The sequence below is a fragment of the Pocillopora damicornis genome, chromosome 4 (assembly GCF_964200805.1).
Source record: "Pocillopora damicornis chromosome 4, jaPocDami1.2, whole genome shotgun sequence".
NCBI classification, from domain to species: Eukaryota; Metazoa; Cnidaria; class Anthozoa; order Scleractinia; family Pocilloporidae; genus Pocillopora; species Pocillopora damicornis.
The window spans coordinates 26,381,998-26,399,558 of NC_142673.1; the positions used below are offsets into that span (position 1 = coordinate 26,381,998).

Here is a 17,561-nt window from a genome sequence, read left to right on the forward strand (position 1 = left end):
ATATGTTTTATGCGAGATATTTCATTTTGCATGTCTCATATGCCCAAAATTTAACCGCCGAATATTACCAACCAATCCTCTTTTTTCTACAATCTGTTTTTTTTCTTTATTTTGATTTCATTGATTCATAGTTTTATTTGTCTGTTCTACAGAAAAAGACTCTGCAGAAGATTATGGTGTAACAGGTTGGTAATCACCCAAGGAACATTTATTTTATTGAACTACCTCAAACTCAAATCACTTCAACAAGAATCAACGTTGATTTATATTTTAGGCTTTTTTGTGCGATATGCAAAGTTACTTTCATCTTAAGTGAAATTACAAAATATCAGTTGTTTAATAAGGAAAAAGTGTAGGATGGGAAGGGTAAACTAAAATGAAAACAGAATGGACGGAGAACAAGATTTGAAAGGTTGTGGTGTTTTTAGAGAAGTAGAAACTGCAACTCGCCTCTTGAAATAAATAATCACCGACAAATGAGCTAAGCTAATCTCTCTGTTTTCAGGACTCTTCTCCTGCCTTCACTTTCTCGTTTATGAAAGCTGGAATTTCTATTCATTTCTGGAGTTAATTCTTGGATATGTGAAAGGAGACCAGTCGCTTATCAACTCCTTTGACTGTCATGGGCGCACGCCTCTTCATTTAGCAGTGAAGTGGGGAAATACAGGAGCTGCTAAACTAATGGTATACTTTTGAATGTAACACATGAATTATCCGCCTCTTTCTCCCCCTCTCTTCCGTCTAACGTCCCTCTGGTAACTGGTTCACAAATTAAATATATGCTGTGCTCTGTAAATTGCGACGAGCTCCAGTACCCACGACATCAAAGATACATTTTGAGGCGGGGAACTAGCCTACCTCTTTACGTTTCACTGTGTGTAACAATTTAACATGGCGATATGCTAATGAGTCATACTGTATAGTTTTCGCTCCGGAGTGTCTCATGGATGACACAGAAACATCTATACACCTTCCATCTCTCACACTTTCTCGTGTGTGTGGATCGAAAACAACGATCCTAAGGCGTCTCGTCTCCTTATCAAAGTCTTTACACTTGGTCTCGTATGAAACATAGGCTATGGGCATCTTGGAAATGACCTTTAACAATTTGTCGACGTGAGAAGATTGCCCTGTTGGTGATGACATTTTTCTAACTTTAATCCAGATTGAGTATGGTGCTGATGTAAACATAAAATCGCTGAATGTAAAAGAAGATGGACTTTCGACGTCTTTGATTCTGGCTGCAAGGTAAACTGAGACAATGGTGATCTTTTATGTATTTCACAAATCGATCTCGGTGTAGAAATTCCTTTTTTCCTATTACCGCTATTTTGAATAAGAAGAAGGAAACCTCACACATTTATCGATAAAAACGATATGTTTTAAAGCATCCGAAATAATCATGAAATGAATCATGAAGTATTGGTTTGTGAGATATGTGATAACACTTCCGTTTTTTTAGGCCAGCAAACGTTTCTCTCGTCATCCTTCAAGCTTTGTTAGATGCTAAAGCAGATCCTAATGTTGTTGATGACACTGGACGTACTGCTTTGTCATGGGCAGTCACCAATCAACCTGGTGAGTACGTCTGTTTCTACTTATTTGAATCAGGTAATCAATCGATCGATTTGTCATTTAACAAATCAATCAGCCCATCCATCAATCAACCTATCAATTAACTTATAAACCAACAATCGATCGATCGATCAATCGATCGATCTATCTAAATCTATCTAAATTACGAGACCATTTAAGAATTGTCAGACATATTGAATCCCTCTTAAAAAAAGTGTAATTGTTAATAATTGTCGTGCTGTTCCATCCCGATTTTCGTCACAGACACCAACTCTACGCCTCTAAAGCTTTGCAAAGCATTGCTTGAAGCTGGCGCTGAAGTGAACACCGCAGACACTAAGAAGCGCTCTCCTCTTCTTTACTCTGTCAACTGCACCACTGGAGGCTTTGAGACACTCACGGAGGTGGAGGACTTGCTGATCAAGTACGGAGCTAACACGGTGGCGTTAGATTTACATGAAAGGATTCCTCTTCATTATGGGTTTGTGAAAATGGGCAACAGGTGAGCTGACTAGAGAATGAAGGGTTGTAAGCTTGTTCCAACCTACAATGGAGGTTAAATGTCTCGGGACAATTAACGCGATATGTTGAATTTTATGCACTTTGTAAACTTTACCAAGACGTGGTGGTTGTTTTGTTTTATTTGTAAACTTTATCAAGACCCACGGCTACGTAGACTCTTTTTGTTTTATATGACAAAAAAGCAAAATGCTGTGAACGGTGATGTCATCTATGTGTTCAGTCCTCCAATAGTTCAATATTCTTCGCATTCCAAAACCAAACTTTTCATGGTCACTAAATGGCGTGCCATGCCTTTGTTAGCTATTGAAGTGCACCTTCTTTAACCAAACATCAAAACAGTGTAATTTAGTATTATCAACCGAGTCGATAACGTAAATTGGCCGCCGTAAAGGATTTCGTTTCGACGTTACGAGCGTTAGCCCTTCGTTTTTTCGCTCTGATGAAGGGCGTACGCTTGAAGCGTCAGTTTTTTAAACCCTTTAAGGTGGCCAATTTACGTTATCAACTCAGTTGATAATACCAATTACCCTGTTGAGCATGAAACCGTTCTGTATGAATGTATTGAATTTTTTCTCTTTTTTTTTCGGTTTTCACAGGCACACTGATTATAGTATGTCCGATCCAATATCTATCGTGAGCCTGCTGTGTGAGGCAATGGCTGAACAGGGAAAGGATGTTAAGGCGCAAGTGAATCATCGCGATAAGTTTGGGCAGACTCCGCTACACAGGGCAGCACTCAGAGGTGCAACGATTTGCGCATTAAATCTACTTCAGGTAAAACATCCCCTTGAAATTTGTAAGCACTACAATCAAGCTTTTCCGAAAAAAAAATTATGTTGGGGAGGCGGCATTTGGAGAGAAGAAGGCCGTTTTTTGGGGGGTTTACACATTATAAACCTTTAGAATCTAACACCGAAGTATCCCTTTGACATTAATCTATAAAAACTAGACTCGGAGACAAATTCTTGAATAAGTGTTCAAAGTTTTGTGTTCTTTTTTTTACGCAAAAATTACACAATATAATTTAAGGCTAACGCCATAATTTTTAGATTCGTTTTTCTTCGACCTGCAAACTTACCTCTAGTGCTAGAGAAACTACATATTATTAGTTTAGTCCAAAAAAGATTAAGTATGATTGCGAATGGAGGAGAATGACGCGGAGAGCAGAGAAATTTGTCCAAAATACATAAACCCTGTTATAGTTCCTTATAGGAAAGAATTTTGTTGTCTTTGTTTCGCTCAATTTTCACCGACCAGTTCACCCTCTCAATCTGTTTGAGCTCGACCGGCTGACCGAGAAAAATAAAGAAAAGCTGGAGACTCTTTTTGATTGTTAACACAGATCTAATTTTTCTTGAACAATGTAACAGGATTGGTTGTCCTTGATCATCGATTACACAACTTAACGTTTGCCGTTTGGTTTTTCGTAGAAAGGAGCATCTCTGGAGATAAAAGACAACGACGGCAACACTGCTTTGTCGCTGGCTCTGCGCGAGAGTCATGATGGGTAATATGACTACTTCACTTCCTTAGTACTCGATTGTTATGTGTAAAAGTTCAACGTGAATCCTGTGGGATGTTGTGTTTTGGTCTTTTTCTGGTGAGCGGGGAATGCGGAAGACTAATGAAACAGTCAAGTTCGGTGCGACTTTGTTTTAGTGTTGTACTGAATGTGGTAGGTGCGTCTTGATCTTGATTATGTGAATGTAGCTGCTTAAACAAGTCCTTAGTGCTGTAAATAGGCCCACTTATATGTGTTTTCATTGACAGCTTGATGAAAAGGGGGGGTGGGGGTTGGTGCTAGATGGTAAGGTATAGGAACTTATGAGTAGAGAGGGTAAGCCTTTTATTCTCGATTGAACACCGGACTCTGATTAATGGCCGACATCGAAAAAACACAAGGGTCAAAACTGCAAAACTCGGGTCAAAAACTGAGAGAAAAATGCCGGTTATGAATCGAGAAGTTAGAATTGTAAGGGAAGAGATTTTCGGAGGCATAAGAGCAGGGGGGGGGGGGTTTGATGGGGGATGTGATACAGGAACGGTCCTATCATTTTCAGCGAGTGCCTTTTAATTATAACCGCTTTAAGCCTAGGACGGTTCGTTTTGAAGGAAAACAAAAATGTACTGTACTTTTTATTTGTGGGTAATTTTAATTAAATGTCATTACTTAACGGCATGAAAGCTCATTCATTCAGGATCCTTCTTTTCTCTTTTAGCTGTGCCATGATGTTTATGCAGAGTAACGCACCAGCATCCTGTTCTGTTATAAAGCCTCTTACTCCTCAGGACTGGATAGACTATGAAAAAGAGTGAGTCTTATCCAGTGAAGTCGCAGTACAACGTTAGATGATTCAAACAGAGCAATAGTTAATGCGGAGAAAACTACTTGATACATTAATCCACTGAAATCCACGCCGTTTACCTTTCGCTGCCACTATTACAGATCTGCTTTCCAATGCGAGTTAATGTTCTGACAACAAGGGGTATTCTGCGCGATGATGTGGGTGCTGTAGCGGGATGATCGTTGAATGATGAAGAAGACGACCCTTTTTAAGTCTTTTTTTATTTTCTTATTCTCAGGAAGGAAAAGTGTAAGTGGGTATGGGAAAATGTTGTTGATTTGAAGGAACCCAAACCTGACATAAGGACAGCTTTCCGTGCTGTCGTTGACAACAACTGGCAAGGAATCGCTTACTTGATGCTTGAAGTAGCTGGTCTGGACTTTGTGGAAGCTATACAGGTAATGACGTGGATTAATAAATCATTACAGAGAAAAATAAAGTTATTGAGCAAAAAACGTAAACTTTTAAAGGTGAAGAAAAAAATTGAGCGATTTCATGGGAAGTAGTCTCCATTCGCCGCAAAATTGTCTTTTTCGAGGGGCTACCGAGCATAGTTTCACTCCCTAGTGGCAATTGTGCTTAGTGTGCTTCAAATATTTTCTGCAGTGCACAGGAGAAAACGCATACAAACAGCTTTCTATCTAGAGCGTTTACCACCTGGGATGTGAATTCTGGGTGCTCTTTAATGCGACTTTGTCTTTGAGCTATTTTAAGTAATGCTTTTCACAAACTCAGTTTTGATTATTGAACAAATTTAGCTCCCGATTCAAGCGTGTTTGGGTTTTCTTTTCAGGCAACGCTGGAATCCAACAAGCTGGACCTTGCGTGGACACTGCTCAGAAAACAGAGAAAAGATGCGTCTCTACAGAAACTTGACAAGAAGGACCGCAACCTTCTGCATTTGTTAGCTATTCATTCTGCAAAACTGTGGACACAGGTGGTGGAAGAGGTATGTAGACAAAATTGTACACGTCGCCTGAATTGTCAAGAACATCTTTATTACTGCACTTAACGTTTAGTTTTAGATAGAAAATTCAGGTAATTTGATTTTCTTATCCCTGCATCCCGCCTTCTTCACGACCCACAAGGCTGCAGTCTGAGAACATGGTAGTCGTTTTATAACTGTATTGTAAATAAGTGTCGTAAAAAACTACTTTTTCTTCATACAAGGAGGGAAGGTTCAGTACTACGCCCCCCAACCCCCCCCCCCCTTTACTTCGCCCTTTTCCTTTGAAGCTTGAGGCATGTCGCATGGCAAATTTCTCGTAAACACTTCCGGTCGATGTACTTGATATTTGTCGAATTTTAATCTTATAACTTTAATGACTGAGAGCAGCTACTTACAGTAAGTGTCCTGTTTTCCTCCAGATAGCCAATTATCTTGTTAGAAGGGGAGTCCCTGCTGGTGCTGTTGATTCGCAAGGCGCGACACCTTTGCATTACGCGGCATGTAATCACAACTTGGCCTTCTGCAGGTTTTTGTGGGGTATGATTGCTTTGTGTTTTTTTGTATATTTCTTGTGTTATTTGTAAGAAAAACAGTGCAGCATTTGAAGATGTTAAATTTCATGAAAGTAACTTATGAAATAGAATTTAAAGTCATTTGCTACAAGTGCAAGAGAAAAAGCTAAGCTTCGCGAGTGTTTTGAATTCCCGTTGATCATGATAATAATAGACGTTATTTGATGATGAACGTTACCTGTAGGAAACAAGTCGAATCCTTGATAAGTGTGTTCTTTCAAACCTATCAGCACTGTATGTTTTACCCAAGTTCTGTCTTGATAACGAATCTTTCGATATCGCAATTACCTATTTTCTTCTCTTACTTTTCTGACTTAACCGCATGCAATACAGCCAGCTTAATTTGGCTACTTTTATTTCGACAATCTACCTTTGTCAGCCCGTTGCACGGAGATGTAAGCATCTGACACTGTTCATAATTTGTAGCCTGTGTTGATCAATGTAACCATGTAACATTTACCTTTCAAATGGTTCCTTAAACTCCGTTTCAAATTAAAAAACTTCTGCAAATTTTGTATTGATAACGGTTTTCGTTGTTGCCTTAATGTACTTTAGAACATTCTCCTTCTTCTGTGGATGTAGCCGACAATGATGGTGTGACTCCATTTGCCGCCGTGTTCTCCAAAACAGACACTGGAATCATAACACTTGTTGAGTAAGTCCTTACGGAATGTCAGTGTTAACCTAAACATCATGACAAACTAAGAGAAAGTACATTCACTTGGAAAAGAGCCAAACGGAGAAGAAGTACTTGTAACTATGCATGATCATGATTTTATAGACATTTTTGTGAATTATATTATCTTTGCAAGGTTCTTTGTGAGCCCATCAACGTGTAATGTGAAGAATTTGGATGTGTGTTACAAAGTCAGGGATAACAATGAAGGAGACAGCGGCGACACCACAACTCCTTTGATAGAGGCTACAGTGTCACTCAGTGAGAAAGTTGTTGTTGATCTGCTGAGACATGGAGCTTCCGTCAATTTTCCGAAGGTAACTTCCTTCATGTTTCGTACCTTTTCCTAAAAACAAATGCAGAATAATGCGAGCAACTGTGGCCACCGACTTTTCGTGTGTTGAAAAATAAGTGAAAAAGACACTATCGTGTAGAAAACGGTGTAGGGTTTAACGAACTTCGTCAGAGCTCGTCTACTGTTCTACGGGTATGCCACGTATATTTCGAGCGAAATATGGTGACCTTGTCTTAGAATTTGCGAGCCAGCCTGGTCAAGACGCGCGTAATTCGAACTATCACTAACTATCATTCGCCATTTTGGGAACGACAGTTCGTTGTTGTCTGAACATCAATTCAAATAACTCTCGTAGAAATTTCTTTATTTGGAAACGAAAGTTCTATAGGTCTTCGTGCACAACAATCATTCCCCTGGAATAAAATTCATTTCTTTTTCCAAACTTTAATTTTACTGATCGCGCGTCAAAGCCATGTAGCACAGATGAAAGCGAGAAATGATGTCATGAGAGGTCGTCTAGGTTTTAGAAAGCGTTATTCTTTCTTTTTTTGGATAAGAAGCAGTTTCGCGTTTAAAGTTAATTGACTGACGACACTAATTCACGCCATTGTTTCTATTTCAGCACAATGGTCGCACAGCAGTCATGGAAGCTATACGTAACAACACGGTTGACATGGTGAAAGTACTGATGTTTGGCACAGATGACAGGACCATTTGGGCGACAAAAGAGACAACTGATGTTGATCTCGCGTTACAAGATGAAGACGGGAAGTCTGTTATACATCATTGTGTCAACAACAGAAAGGTAATGCAGATCTTGTGACTAACTTAGTTCTGTTTGGCAGCCTGACTGCCTGCTTGCTTCCTCCCTTTGTTCTCCGTCCATTCGTCTGGCTGCCTGCTTGCTTGCCTTTATGTCCCTCTGCCTGTTTGCCTGTATGTCTGTCTGCCTGCCTGCTTGCCTTTATGTCTGTCTGCCTGCATGCCTGTATGTCTGTCTGTCTGCTTGCCTATATGTCTGTCTGCATGCTTGCCTGCATGTCTGCCTGCCTGCCTCTATGTCTGCCTGCTTTCCTGTATGCCTGCCTCCTTGCTTGCCTGTATGTCTGCCTGCCTGCTTGCCTGTATGTCTGCCTGCCTGCTTGCCTGTATGTCTGCCTGCCTGTATGCCAGCCTGTCTGCCTGCCTGCTTGCCTGTATGTCTGCCTGCCTATATGCCAGCCTGCCTGTATGTCTGCCTGCCTGCTTGCCTGTATGTCTGCCTGCCTGCTTGCCTGTATGTCTGCCTGCCTGCTTGCCTGTATGTCTGCCTGCCTGCTTGCCTGTATGTCTGCCTGCCTACTTGCCTGTATTTCTGCCTGCCTACTTGCCTGTATGTCTGCCTGCCTGCTTGCCTGTATGTCTGCCTGCCTGCTTGCCTGTCTGTCTGCTTGCTTTCCTGTATGTCTGCCTGCCTTCTTGCCTGTATGTCTGCCTACGTCCTTGCCTGTATGTGTGTCTGCTCGCCTGCCTGCCTCTATGTCTGCCTCCCTGCTTGTCTGTAAGTCTTTCTGCCCGTATGTCTGTCTGTCGGTCGGTCTGTCTGTGTCTTATCCATCTGTCTGTCTGTTTATCTGTCTTTGTTTGACTTTTTCTTTAGAATAGAATGTTCAAGAGGAAAATTGTTTTGGTAACTTTGTGTCTGTAAGGCAAGCTGGAGTGACAAGAATGGGTCAGTCAAAAGTTACTTTTTACTATTAACTTGCGACTTTTCTATTTATTGGTAGTATGGATCGGCAGAAAATGTTGATTTACTAAGATTTCTGGCCGGCTTTGACGCACCACTTGCACTTAGAGACTCTGAGGGTCATACACCTTTGTACTACGCTAAACGACAGGGGTCTGGAGTCATGAGAAAAGTATTGGAAGAACTTCTTCGAGAAGAGGAGGCTCGTAAGGTGAGTATTCACCCTTTTTTATGTGGTAAAAATTGCTTATTTAGTCGCCCTCCTTTCAATAACGCTTGTAAGATCAGAGAAGCTTAGGGTGAGCAAAAACACACCCTCCCTATCCTGGCTAGCCCTGAATCAAACTTGACGGTTAGCGAGCGAACCACGTGCGCCCTAGTAAAATGCTGTAACACAAGCTTTCTTAAACAACGAATTTTATTCCGTAAGCACTAGATCTGTCTGTAACTTTCTAGCAGGCAAAAAACGTGTAAATCTTTAAGGTAACCCCTCAGTTCGGGAAAAGTCATGATATGTCCAAGGAACCGAGGAGGGAACAAGTCGTCGCTAACAGGGTAAGAAAGGGACCTACAGAAAATTGTATGCCGAGTAACTGCCAAAGAGGGGAAGTCGTAAGAATATTACGGAGCCTTAGGGTTGGATCAGGTAAATTTTATAATAGCAAAAAAAAAACCCACCCCCCCCCCCCCCTTTATGATATCTACTGAATGGTCCCTTACACCTTACATTTGAACAGGACACAGAGGAGCCAATGGAAGTTGACTCGGGATTTACTTTTGTCACGTCCAGCGATGATTTGTGGGAAGGTCTAACACCGGACCCGAAAGCTGATGCAGAAAACATGCTCCAAGAAGCCAAAAGACAAGAAAAGCCTGCTGATGATGACGACGACGATGAAGTTGGTGTAGACCCAGCTTTCAGAATGGAGGGCGCAGGGTAAGTAATTTTTGATGAATTTTTAAAACCTCTTTAAGAGTCATGGCGAAATTATAACAGTTTGTATGGGAATATTTACGTATTTTTTCTCAATAACAATACCCCACCTTACTTCCACAGTGCATCGCTTGTTGTCTGACCGCTTACTTTGTTGAAAAGAACCCATTTTTAAGGGGTCAGATAACGAGCAATGCACTACGGAAGTAAGGTGAGGTAATTTTATTGAATTTGACTGTGTTTTTTTTATTCCTAAGAGAGGTCGTAAATATTCCCATACAAACTCTTCTAAATTTCGCCATAACTCTCATTTCGTAAGATGATCACCTCACAGCTGGAGCTTGGGTCGCCTGTGGTTGGATCAACGTCATGCTGGGATTTAGCTGCAATGTTACACCTCTGATTAGCAGAAATCTCGAAAGTAAACAAAACTAAAGATTTAGTCAAAAAAATGTATAAAAAAAAGTAAAAGAATAATAAAAGAATTGTCTCTCTCTTATAAGGTTAAATCCTAATTCTTTAATCTTCTTCCTCGCGTAGATTTTTTCAATACTCGACAACGTCTAGCGCGTAAAGCAATTCTTGCTTTGAAAACTGTTTTCCTCATCTTAAATAGGAATAAACAATTCGTAGTTAGTAGTCAAGGCATACATATTTCACAAAGTTACGTTTCCTGAGTGTTTGTTTGTTTGTTTTTCAGGAAAGTTTATGTCGACCCTGAAACAAATGTCCCTTACAACATCCTCATGTCCAAAGTAGACGTCAAGTATGGAATGTTCGGATTAAATAACTTCTACAAGATGCAGGTCAGACAACCATTTTGATATTTATTGGTAGGCATGGCTGTTTATTCGCAAGTCTTAGATCGTGCATTTTGGCACGAACGAAAGCTTATTTCTATTCCAACTGAGACAAATTGCAAGATGCTAGGAATAAATATGAAGAGGTTGATATTTATGATTCGGTCGCTGCTCACGCTCCGTAAGTCAATACAATCACTTTATTGATTTTTCCAAGTGGGTTTTTCAAAATCAATTTACAAGGTAAAATGTAGGATCTATCTATTTACAATTTAAAAATATTATTATTAAAAATCTAGTTCAAAAGTTAAAAGGTTTAACTATCAAAACATCTACATTTAGATATCGATAATTATATATGCTTTAGGGTGTTAAAATATATTATCTAGCTGGCTTCTTTTAGTTCACATTTTGCCTTTTGTTTAAATTGTGCTGGTGATTTCGAATTCCTTGTTTCAGTCGTTAGAGTGTTCCATGTCTAGATAGCTCTAAACTCTATAAAAAAATACGTACTGAGTGGTAGCTATCCTACACCTCGGCACTCTAAGCTGGTCTTTCGATCTAGTTTAGTGTTTATGAATGTACGAGTTTTTGACTAGCTTGGAGCTCAGATATGTTGGGCTAGCCCGTTGCAACATTTATAAGATTGTGACATCCCGAAGGCTTAGCAACTTTTCAATAGTAAGCCACCCAAGTCCTTTAAGGACTGGCGTTATGTGGTCAAACTTTCTAGTGTTGCATTAGCTGCAACTTGTGAAGATTGTTCTTCGATATTCCGGCCCAGACAGTGGAACAGGAAAACAGTTTGCTAAGTACCAATGAGTTCAAAATTGTGTATAGTACTTCTCGAGAGAAAAGGTGTCGTACTCTATTAATTTGACATAGTATAGAAAACAAAGAGGAGCTAAGTGTAGATAAATGATCATTAAATGACATGTTTGAGTCAAGTATAATGGCTAAGTCCTTTACGTGTGGTACAGGGGTAAGTTCTACAAGTACAGACGCGACGTCATGACATTAAGCCAAATATTTTCCTTTCCGGTGTAGCCGTCTTTCTCAGTCAATTAGTACACATTAATCACGAAATATTCATTTTCGATTTCAGATTATCTACCACAAAGCTAAGGAGTTGTGGGTGTTATTTAATCGCTGGGGGCGTGTTGGAGACAAAGGACAACATCAGAGAACACCTTATAATGATGCACACATGGCTACGGCCGAGTTTAAAAAGATTTTCAAGAGCAAGACTGGAAATGAGTGGGAAAACAAATACGAGTAAGGCGATTTGTTGAACTTTAAGCCACGAAGGCTTCAAAACAAGAACTCTAATGCAAACACACAAACAGCAGTCTAACTTTCTTTACCGCTCGCTCTCTACTCGCCAAGCTCCCGGATATACTTGTCCTTAATGCGATTCCGTCCGCTTTGTATACTACAGTCCTTAATTCTCTTCCGTTACAAGTCGTGAGGTTCAGAGAAAAAGTTACTGGAAGTCAAAATTAAGTCTTCAACAAAAAAACAACCATTCTTGTCGTCAACACAATGGTTATTCGTTTTTCAGTTGCTGGTCTCTGTAGACAGCAAATTTTTTTCGCCAAGATTTCCCTTAATCCCTTTTTCTCCTCATTCGAGTGCCAACAGAAGAGCTGAACGAATGACCAAAAGGATAACGAAGTGACCTTTTGAAAAGCAGAAACAGAACTCTCGCCCTTTGGACCAAAGAAAAATTTGCTTTTACTTTTTGTGTTGCTCTTTTTCGTTTTCTTGTTTCAATTTTCATTTTTTTACCTCCTATTCTTCAGTCTTCTTTCTCGTTGAATTTAAGGCAGTGTTTAGCACTGTAAACCACTTGTTTAATTCAGGCGTGAGAGAAAGGTTATGGTTTTGTGGCTCTTTCCACAGATTTCAGAAAAAACCTAAGAAGTATGCCTTGGTGATGCCAGAAAAGAATCCTGAGAACAAACGACAGCAAGTGAGCGAGGTTCTAAAACCATTTGAGCTGACTAAGTGTCCTGCATCACGCCTGAGTAGAGAGCTACAGTCGTTCATGAAGAACATTGTAAGTAGCTGATATACTTCTGTTGAATCACTTGCAATAGAGACGTTACAAAACGTTAAATAACGTATGGATATTATGGGCTACAATTTTAAACTTTCAGTTATACTTTTCTTTTCATTCAGACCGATGTTGCGTTGCTTAAGTCCTCAATGGATTATGGTTCGTTTAGACTCGATCTCGACTACATGCCATTTGGAAGACTCTCCAACGAAACTATTGAGAAGGCTCGTGAAATACTGAGAGAAATTAAGTACGTAACTAAAGAGCAGTGCATGGCATAAATCTGTTGATAGCAGTTGTTTTCGAAAGAATAGAAAGCAAGTATAATCCTAGCGTTAAGGTGCCTTAACGCCGTTTTAGTCTCAAGAGTAACCATTGTGTGTTATCTCCCCACAACATAACACTTCGTTAAGCACACTAGTTATGAGATGGAAGTCAAAAAATCTGTGCGGCGATGTTGTTTGGATTAAACCAGGGGTTTCATAATTTTTCCATAAGCGGCTGCCGATGGTGTAATGAGCGGCGGGCCCGGAAAAGGGTCCGTGAGGCAAAACCCAAACGCGAGAGCCAGCATGCAGGCTCAACAGACAGCGGTAAGAGATCTTATAAGCAGCGGTAGACCACCCGTAACCAGCTTTTATCGAAACCCCTGATTACACATGCAATTCTCACAACTAACATCGTACTAAATGTATGGAGGATAGCCAAGAGGACTGATTTTATGATTTATAACGTGAAAGATGTAGAGACTTCCGAGCTCCCTCGGCAACTTATGTTTAGAACGTGGTTTTCTGTTTTTCTCTTTTCAGAGTTATTGTGGACACCATCGACCGATTTAATCTGGAAGGAACAGAAGAGAAATTTGAAAAGGTGCAATGTTATTGTCTTAAAATCTGAAGTTGCTCATCATACGTCAGTACTGGATGGCTGGATTATTCAATTAAAATATGGATAGGCATTTTGTTCGTTTCGTAGTTCCTCTAAGCCTTAGCATAAACGTAAGCAGTAGGCTAAACATTATTTATAGCTGACTCACTTTTCCTCTCTGTTTTCAGGTTGCCGAGCTTAGTAACACATATTATATGTTGATGCCAATGGCAAGGTATACATATGAACGGATAAAACCGCTGAATGAAGCTTCAGACATCGAGACTCACCTGACTGCACTTTACAATTTGACTGAACTGGCTCTTGCCAGCAAGATCTTGCTAGGTGCACAGTATAAGACTAAAGGTATGATGAGGTTTTTTACAGGCATTTTTTGAAATTGCGTTCTTAACCCTTTACACCCTAAAATTAGTCTGCGTATTCTCCATTCTTTATACATTTGCTAAGGTGCTGAGAAGGAGAATTCTTTTAGCAATAAAGTATTTCTTTAGTTTGTGATCATTTCTTTTATTCTAGTGACCATAATATTTGATTCAGTGGTGATATTGTAAGGAGAAATTAGATGTTAGTCACTCTTAGGAGTCAGAGGGTTAATGAATTATGTCACGGTTTCATGCGTTCTCTAAATTTTCTACCTCATCAAAAAGATTGTTACACCAGGTCACTGTTCTGGTTGTATCGAATTGAATTTCGTCTCTATACCATGGTGAAATGGCTTGGCAACTTCGAATATTCAATTACTCGATACCAGAGCAACTGAAAAATTAATTATGCCGGTGCTGTTTCCCTCCAAAAAACAGATGCTAAGTTTTTAGGTTCGTTTCATAGCAAGACTTCTTATTTGTAGGGAAAGTTACGATTTTTGTACAAAAATGAAATGAGTGGATAGAAATACTTCGCTTTCTTCTTTCAGAGATAAATCCGTTGGATTACGTGTACAAATCTCTTGGATGTCGCATAGAATTGTTGGATCCAACCTCTGATGAATGTCAGCTTATACTGGAGTACATACATAACTCACGTAAGTTACAATATTAATTGTGCTTTATCTTTACCCTTTAGCTGGGTTTGCCTTAAGTTCCTTTACTTTAGGACAAACGGACCGTTAGAACTGAAACAAAATTTGTTTTTAATTCAGGTGGTTGCCAAAGCTTTGAAGTTAACGGTATTTTCAGGGTCTCTCGTTCTGGAGAGGCCGACCGATTTGAATCCTGTGGAGTGCCTGGTAACTACCGCCTGCTATGGCATGGCACCAATACAGTCAACATGATAGGTATCCTAAAACAAGGCCTCAAAATTGCTCCTCCAGAGGCTTCCTGCTCAGGGTGGTCCTTAGGAAAGGTTGGTAGATGAGGTCCATTCAAAAGTGTTACTCTTAAGAAATGCGTTGCTACGCACGACGATGTAAATTCACTCAGTCTCCAGCTGAATATGCACTGTGGACTATCTGTCTGAAAATTTCGAAATGAGTGGCCCCTTGAAAGAAACCCCTTTGAAACGCTTTTGACTTCAAAAACAATTTCCTTGTATTTTAAAATTCAAGTGTAACGGAATTACAAAATATAAAAAGGGGGTCAGTGCGCTGTTCAGTTAAGTCGTTGACTAGAACCTAAGCAATATCAGTCCGAACGAAGGAAGCATTTCAAGAAAGTGAACTAAATAGAGACTTTATAAAGCGCTAGAAAACACGAGTGACCTAGACGCAATGAAATCCAGTTTTACATGCGACTGGTTGAGAGTGGCGCGAGTTTTCCATACCAGTAATAGACAAAGTAATTGAGAACCAAGCAATACGGATTACCCAAGTTAGCTGCAATTTTTTTCAAAATTAATGTCGATCGTGTTACCCTTTGCTGCAGGGAATCTACACATCTGACAGCCTGGACAAGAGTATGGGTTACGTGAGTCGTAGAAGAGATGGGGCTGCATTTGTCTTTCTTTGTGAGGTGAGTTTGCCAGACTTCGAAGGGACCGTGCAGAGGGAGGTGAAACGAGGGGAGGGGGAGGGGGGGGACTTCTCTCCCCTTCCCACCTCACTACTGTGTAGTTATGGAAACAAAAGATCGTGACATTGTTTAGATATTAAATTTTATGGAAAAGAGCCATTTTCCTTACAAACCAAATCTCCCTCGGTTTCATCAGGTTGCCCTTGGTAACGTGAAAAGCGTAGACGATCGTGATTATTACGAGACTGCGCCCGAGGGATTTGACAGCGTGTTATTGGCCAGCAGAGAGGTCCCGGATCCAAGCGAAGATGTCACCACTCCATACGGTGCTGTAGTCCCTGCAGGAGTGCGTATCACGCAGAACAAGGAAATTTATAATAACCATAGCGAGTATGTTGTGTACAAGGAGTCCCAAGTCTTGATTCGTTACATAGTGCAACTGAAGACTACACGACGGACTTATCAGTCATACAGATATCGATTTTAAAACCAAGAGTATCTTTTCTGGGATAAAACCGCATCGAGCAACATGACATATATCTAGCGTAAGAAAAGCAATGGGGTAACCTTAAATTACTAAAGGGGGACAACGTTTTTAAGAAACTGTGGTGCTCCCTCGGCGAGGGATATTAAAAGGTAATTAGGCTTTATCAACTGAATTGATACTGTAAATTGGCTACCGTAAAGAGTTTTTTTTAAAGCTGGCTGATTTGCTTTCTTCTCTGAAAGTTATAACTTCAGCCTTTTTGTTCGGTTAAGTGTCAATTTTAGCTTTTCATTCTTTGGCGATATATATTTACCCCAATTGTCAATCGAGTCCGTCATCTTTCTTCGGTTTTTGAAACCACTGACTAGGCTTGTTCTCTTCCCGAAACAAACTCTATCTAAATATATTAATCCTTAAGTTTTATCAACACATTATCCTAAACCAAGTAGTTCTTGTGTCATTGTGCTGCTTTTTAAAGAACAGTTCATTGACAAAGGATTATTATACCTTAGATTTCTCCTCTAAAGTGTCGTAAATCAGTCATTCAAAGCATTCCCTTTTACCTTTCAGTTTCGAATATTAGACGTTGAGCCCATTAAGGAAAGCAGAATTCAACTCATAGTTTTTATGATTTCACTTTATGTTTTAAGATCTTTATTAATAACTTTTAGAATTTAGTTGGTGGTCTTCAATGAAAATAGAATGGTATATAATTTTGCATGAATCTCAACAATTGTAGCAAACTTACGAGCAGAGCAAAATAAGCATTTGATCTCCGAGACCCATAATGCAGGTGATCAAAAATTGATATGTAAAAAGATTTTGATTGTTCATCGTGGAAAGCGCAATAATTATTTAGTATTATCGATTGCCTCACGATGTAGTCACTTTTGGGATGACACTGTGACACCGTTAGAGATACAATCCGACAGTAAGATTTATAATTAGGTACTTATTTTACCAAGTTATGTGAGTCAGAATCTCTTGTTTTTCCTTTTTTGGATTTATTATTATCATTATTTTTTTTATATCTTTAGTGCTCTGTTTTAGCGTATTTACAATTGTGTTTCTTAACTTATTCATCTGAAGGAATTGTCTTAAATCCGGATACAAAAATAGCCATGAATCGAAAACTTAGGGAAGATTGACTAATAAAACGAAAAGAAAGTGAATTAACCTTGTGCTCTTAGTTGTCGTTGCCATAAATTCTCAAGTAGTGTCCACGATATATCTTATGCCTAGCCTTGTTAGAGAGGAAATCCCAACTAAAAGCTTTGCTTTTCCAAATCAGTTTGATCGGGCGATTCCTGTGGAACCTTGGTTTGCCGGTTTTATTGCCATACCGGCCGGGACTAGTACTGCACCTTGGTCCCTGGCGTGTGTCGTGCTCGATTGACAAGCATGTGTGTGAGGGGAGAAGAGGGTTTCCGTTTTTCCCCCCTTACGATCATTCCCCCCCCCCCTCCCCCCACTTCTCCTTTCCCTTGCACCTCTCGCGGGCTTTCCCTCGTCAATATTTGAAATTAGCATAAATTTACAAGCATCTCACCTCAATTGTTGCAATCTAATTAGCTACGCTATTCGCTGTCTAAGACTAAAAAAAAGGGAGCTTGTTATTTTGTTAAGTTATCACCGACCCTGAGACAATTAGACTATCCACTTTCGATTCCTATGCGAGATAGTCTGAGTCATCAGCTATCGCCTGATAGAATCTCAAGCACATGATGTATTTGTTTAGTAGAGAAACAACTGAGCCCCCATTGTTTGTACAGAACCCTCTGTATTTT

The 17,561-nt window shown here is 39.9% G+C and overlaps 1 protein-coding gene across 1 annotated transcript in view; it reads left to right on the forward strand.

Annotated features, from left to right (window-relative positions):
- The window catches only part of LOC113667319 (poly [ADP-ribose] polymerase tankyrase), a 30,936-nt gene extending 13,990 nt beyond the window's left edge, over positions 1 to 16,946 (forward strand). Inside the window, exons 24-49 of the mRNA XM_027183129.2 lie at positions 153 to 185; positions 506 to 684; positions 1,166 to 1,248; positions 1,463 to 1,578; positions 1,840 to 2,077; positions 2,694 to 2,871; positions 3,528 to 3,604; positions 4,317 to 4,409; positions 4,681 to 4,840; positions 5,236 to 5,391; positions 5,811 to 5,928; positions 6,519 to 6,618; positions 6,776 to 6,956; positions 7,557 to 7,739; positions 8,701 to 8,871; positions 9,398 to 9,597; positions 10,295 to 10,400; positions 11,500 to 11,669; positions 12,297 to 12,453; positions 12,576 to 12,703; positions 13,263 to 13,323; positions 13,509 to 13,686; positions 14,255 to 14,362; positions 14,480 to 14,682; positions 15,201 to 15,287; positions 15,484 to 16,946. Coding sequence (XP_027038930.2) covers positions 153 to 185; positions 506 to 684; positions 1,166 to 1,248; positions 1,463 to 1,578; positions 1,840 to 2,077; positions 2,694 to 2,871; positions 3,528 to 3,604; positions 4,317 to 4,409; positions 4,681 to 4,840; positions 5,236 to 5,391; positions 5,811 to 5,928; positions 6,519 to 6,618; positions 6,776 to 6,956; positions 7,557 to 7,739; positions 8,701 to 8,871; positions 9,398 to 9,597; positions 10,295 to 10,400; positions 11,500 to 11,669; positions 12,297 to 12,453; positions 12,576 to 12,703; positions 13,263 to 13,323; positions 13,509 to 13,686; positions 14,255 to 14,362; positions 14,480 to 14,682; positions 15,201 to 15,287; positions 15,484 to 15,774 — 3,755 coding nt within the window. The 3' untranslated portion in view covers positions 15,775 to 16,946. The remainder of the gene's footprint in view (positions 1 to 152; positions 186 to 505; positions 685 to 1,165; positions 1,249 to 1,462; positions 1,579 to 1,839; positions 2,078 to 2,693; positions 2,872 to 3,527; positions 3,605 to 4,316; positions 4,410 to 4,680; positions 4,841 to 5,235; positions 5,392 to 5,810; positions 5,929 to 6,518; positions 6,619 to 6,775; positions 6,957 to 7,556; positions 7,740 to 8,700; positions 8,872 to 9,397; positions 9,598 to 10,294; positions 10,401 to 11,499; positions 11,670 to 12,296; positions 12,454 to 12,575; positions 12,704 to 13,262; positions 13,324 to 13,508; positions 13,687 to 14,254; positions 14,363 to 14,479; positions 14,683 to 15,200; positions 15,288 to 15,483) is intronic.
- The last annotated feature ends 615 nt before the right edge of the window (positions 16,947 to 17,561 follow it).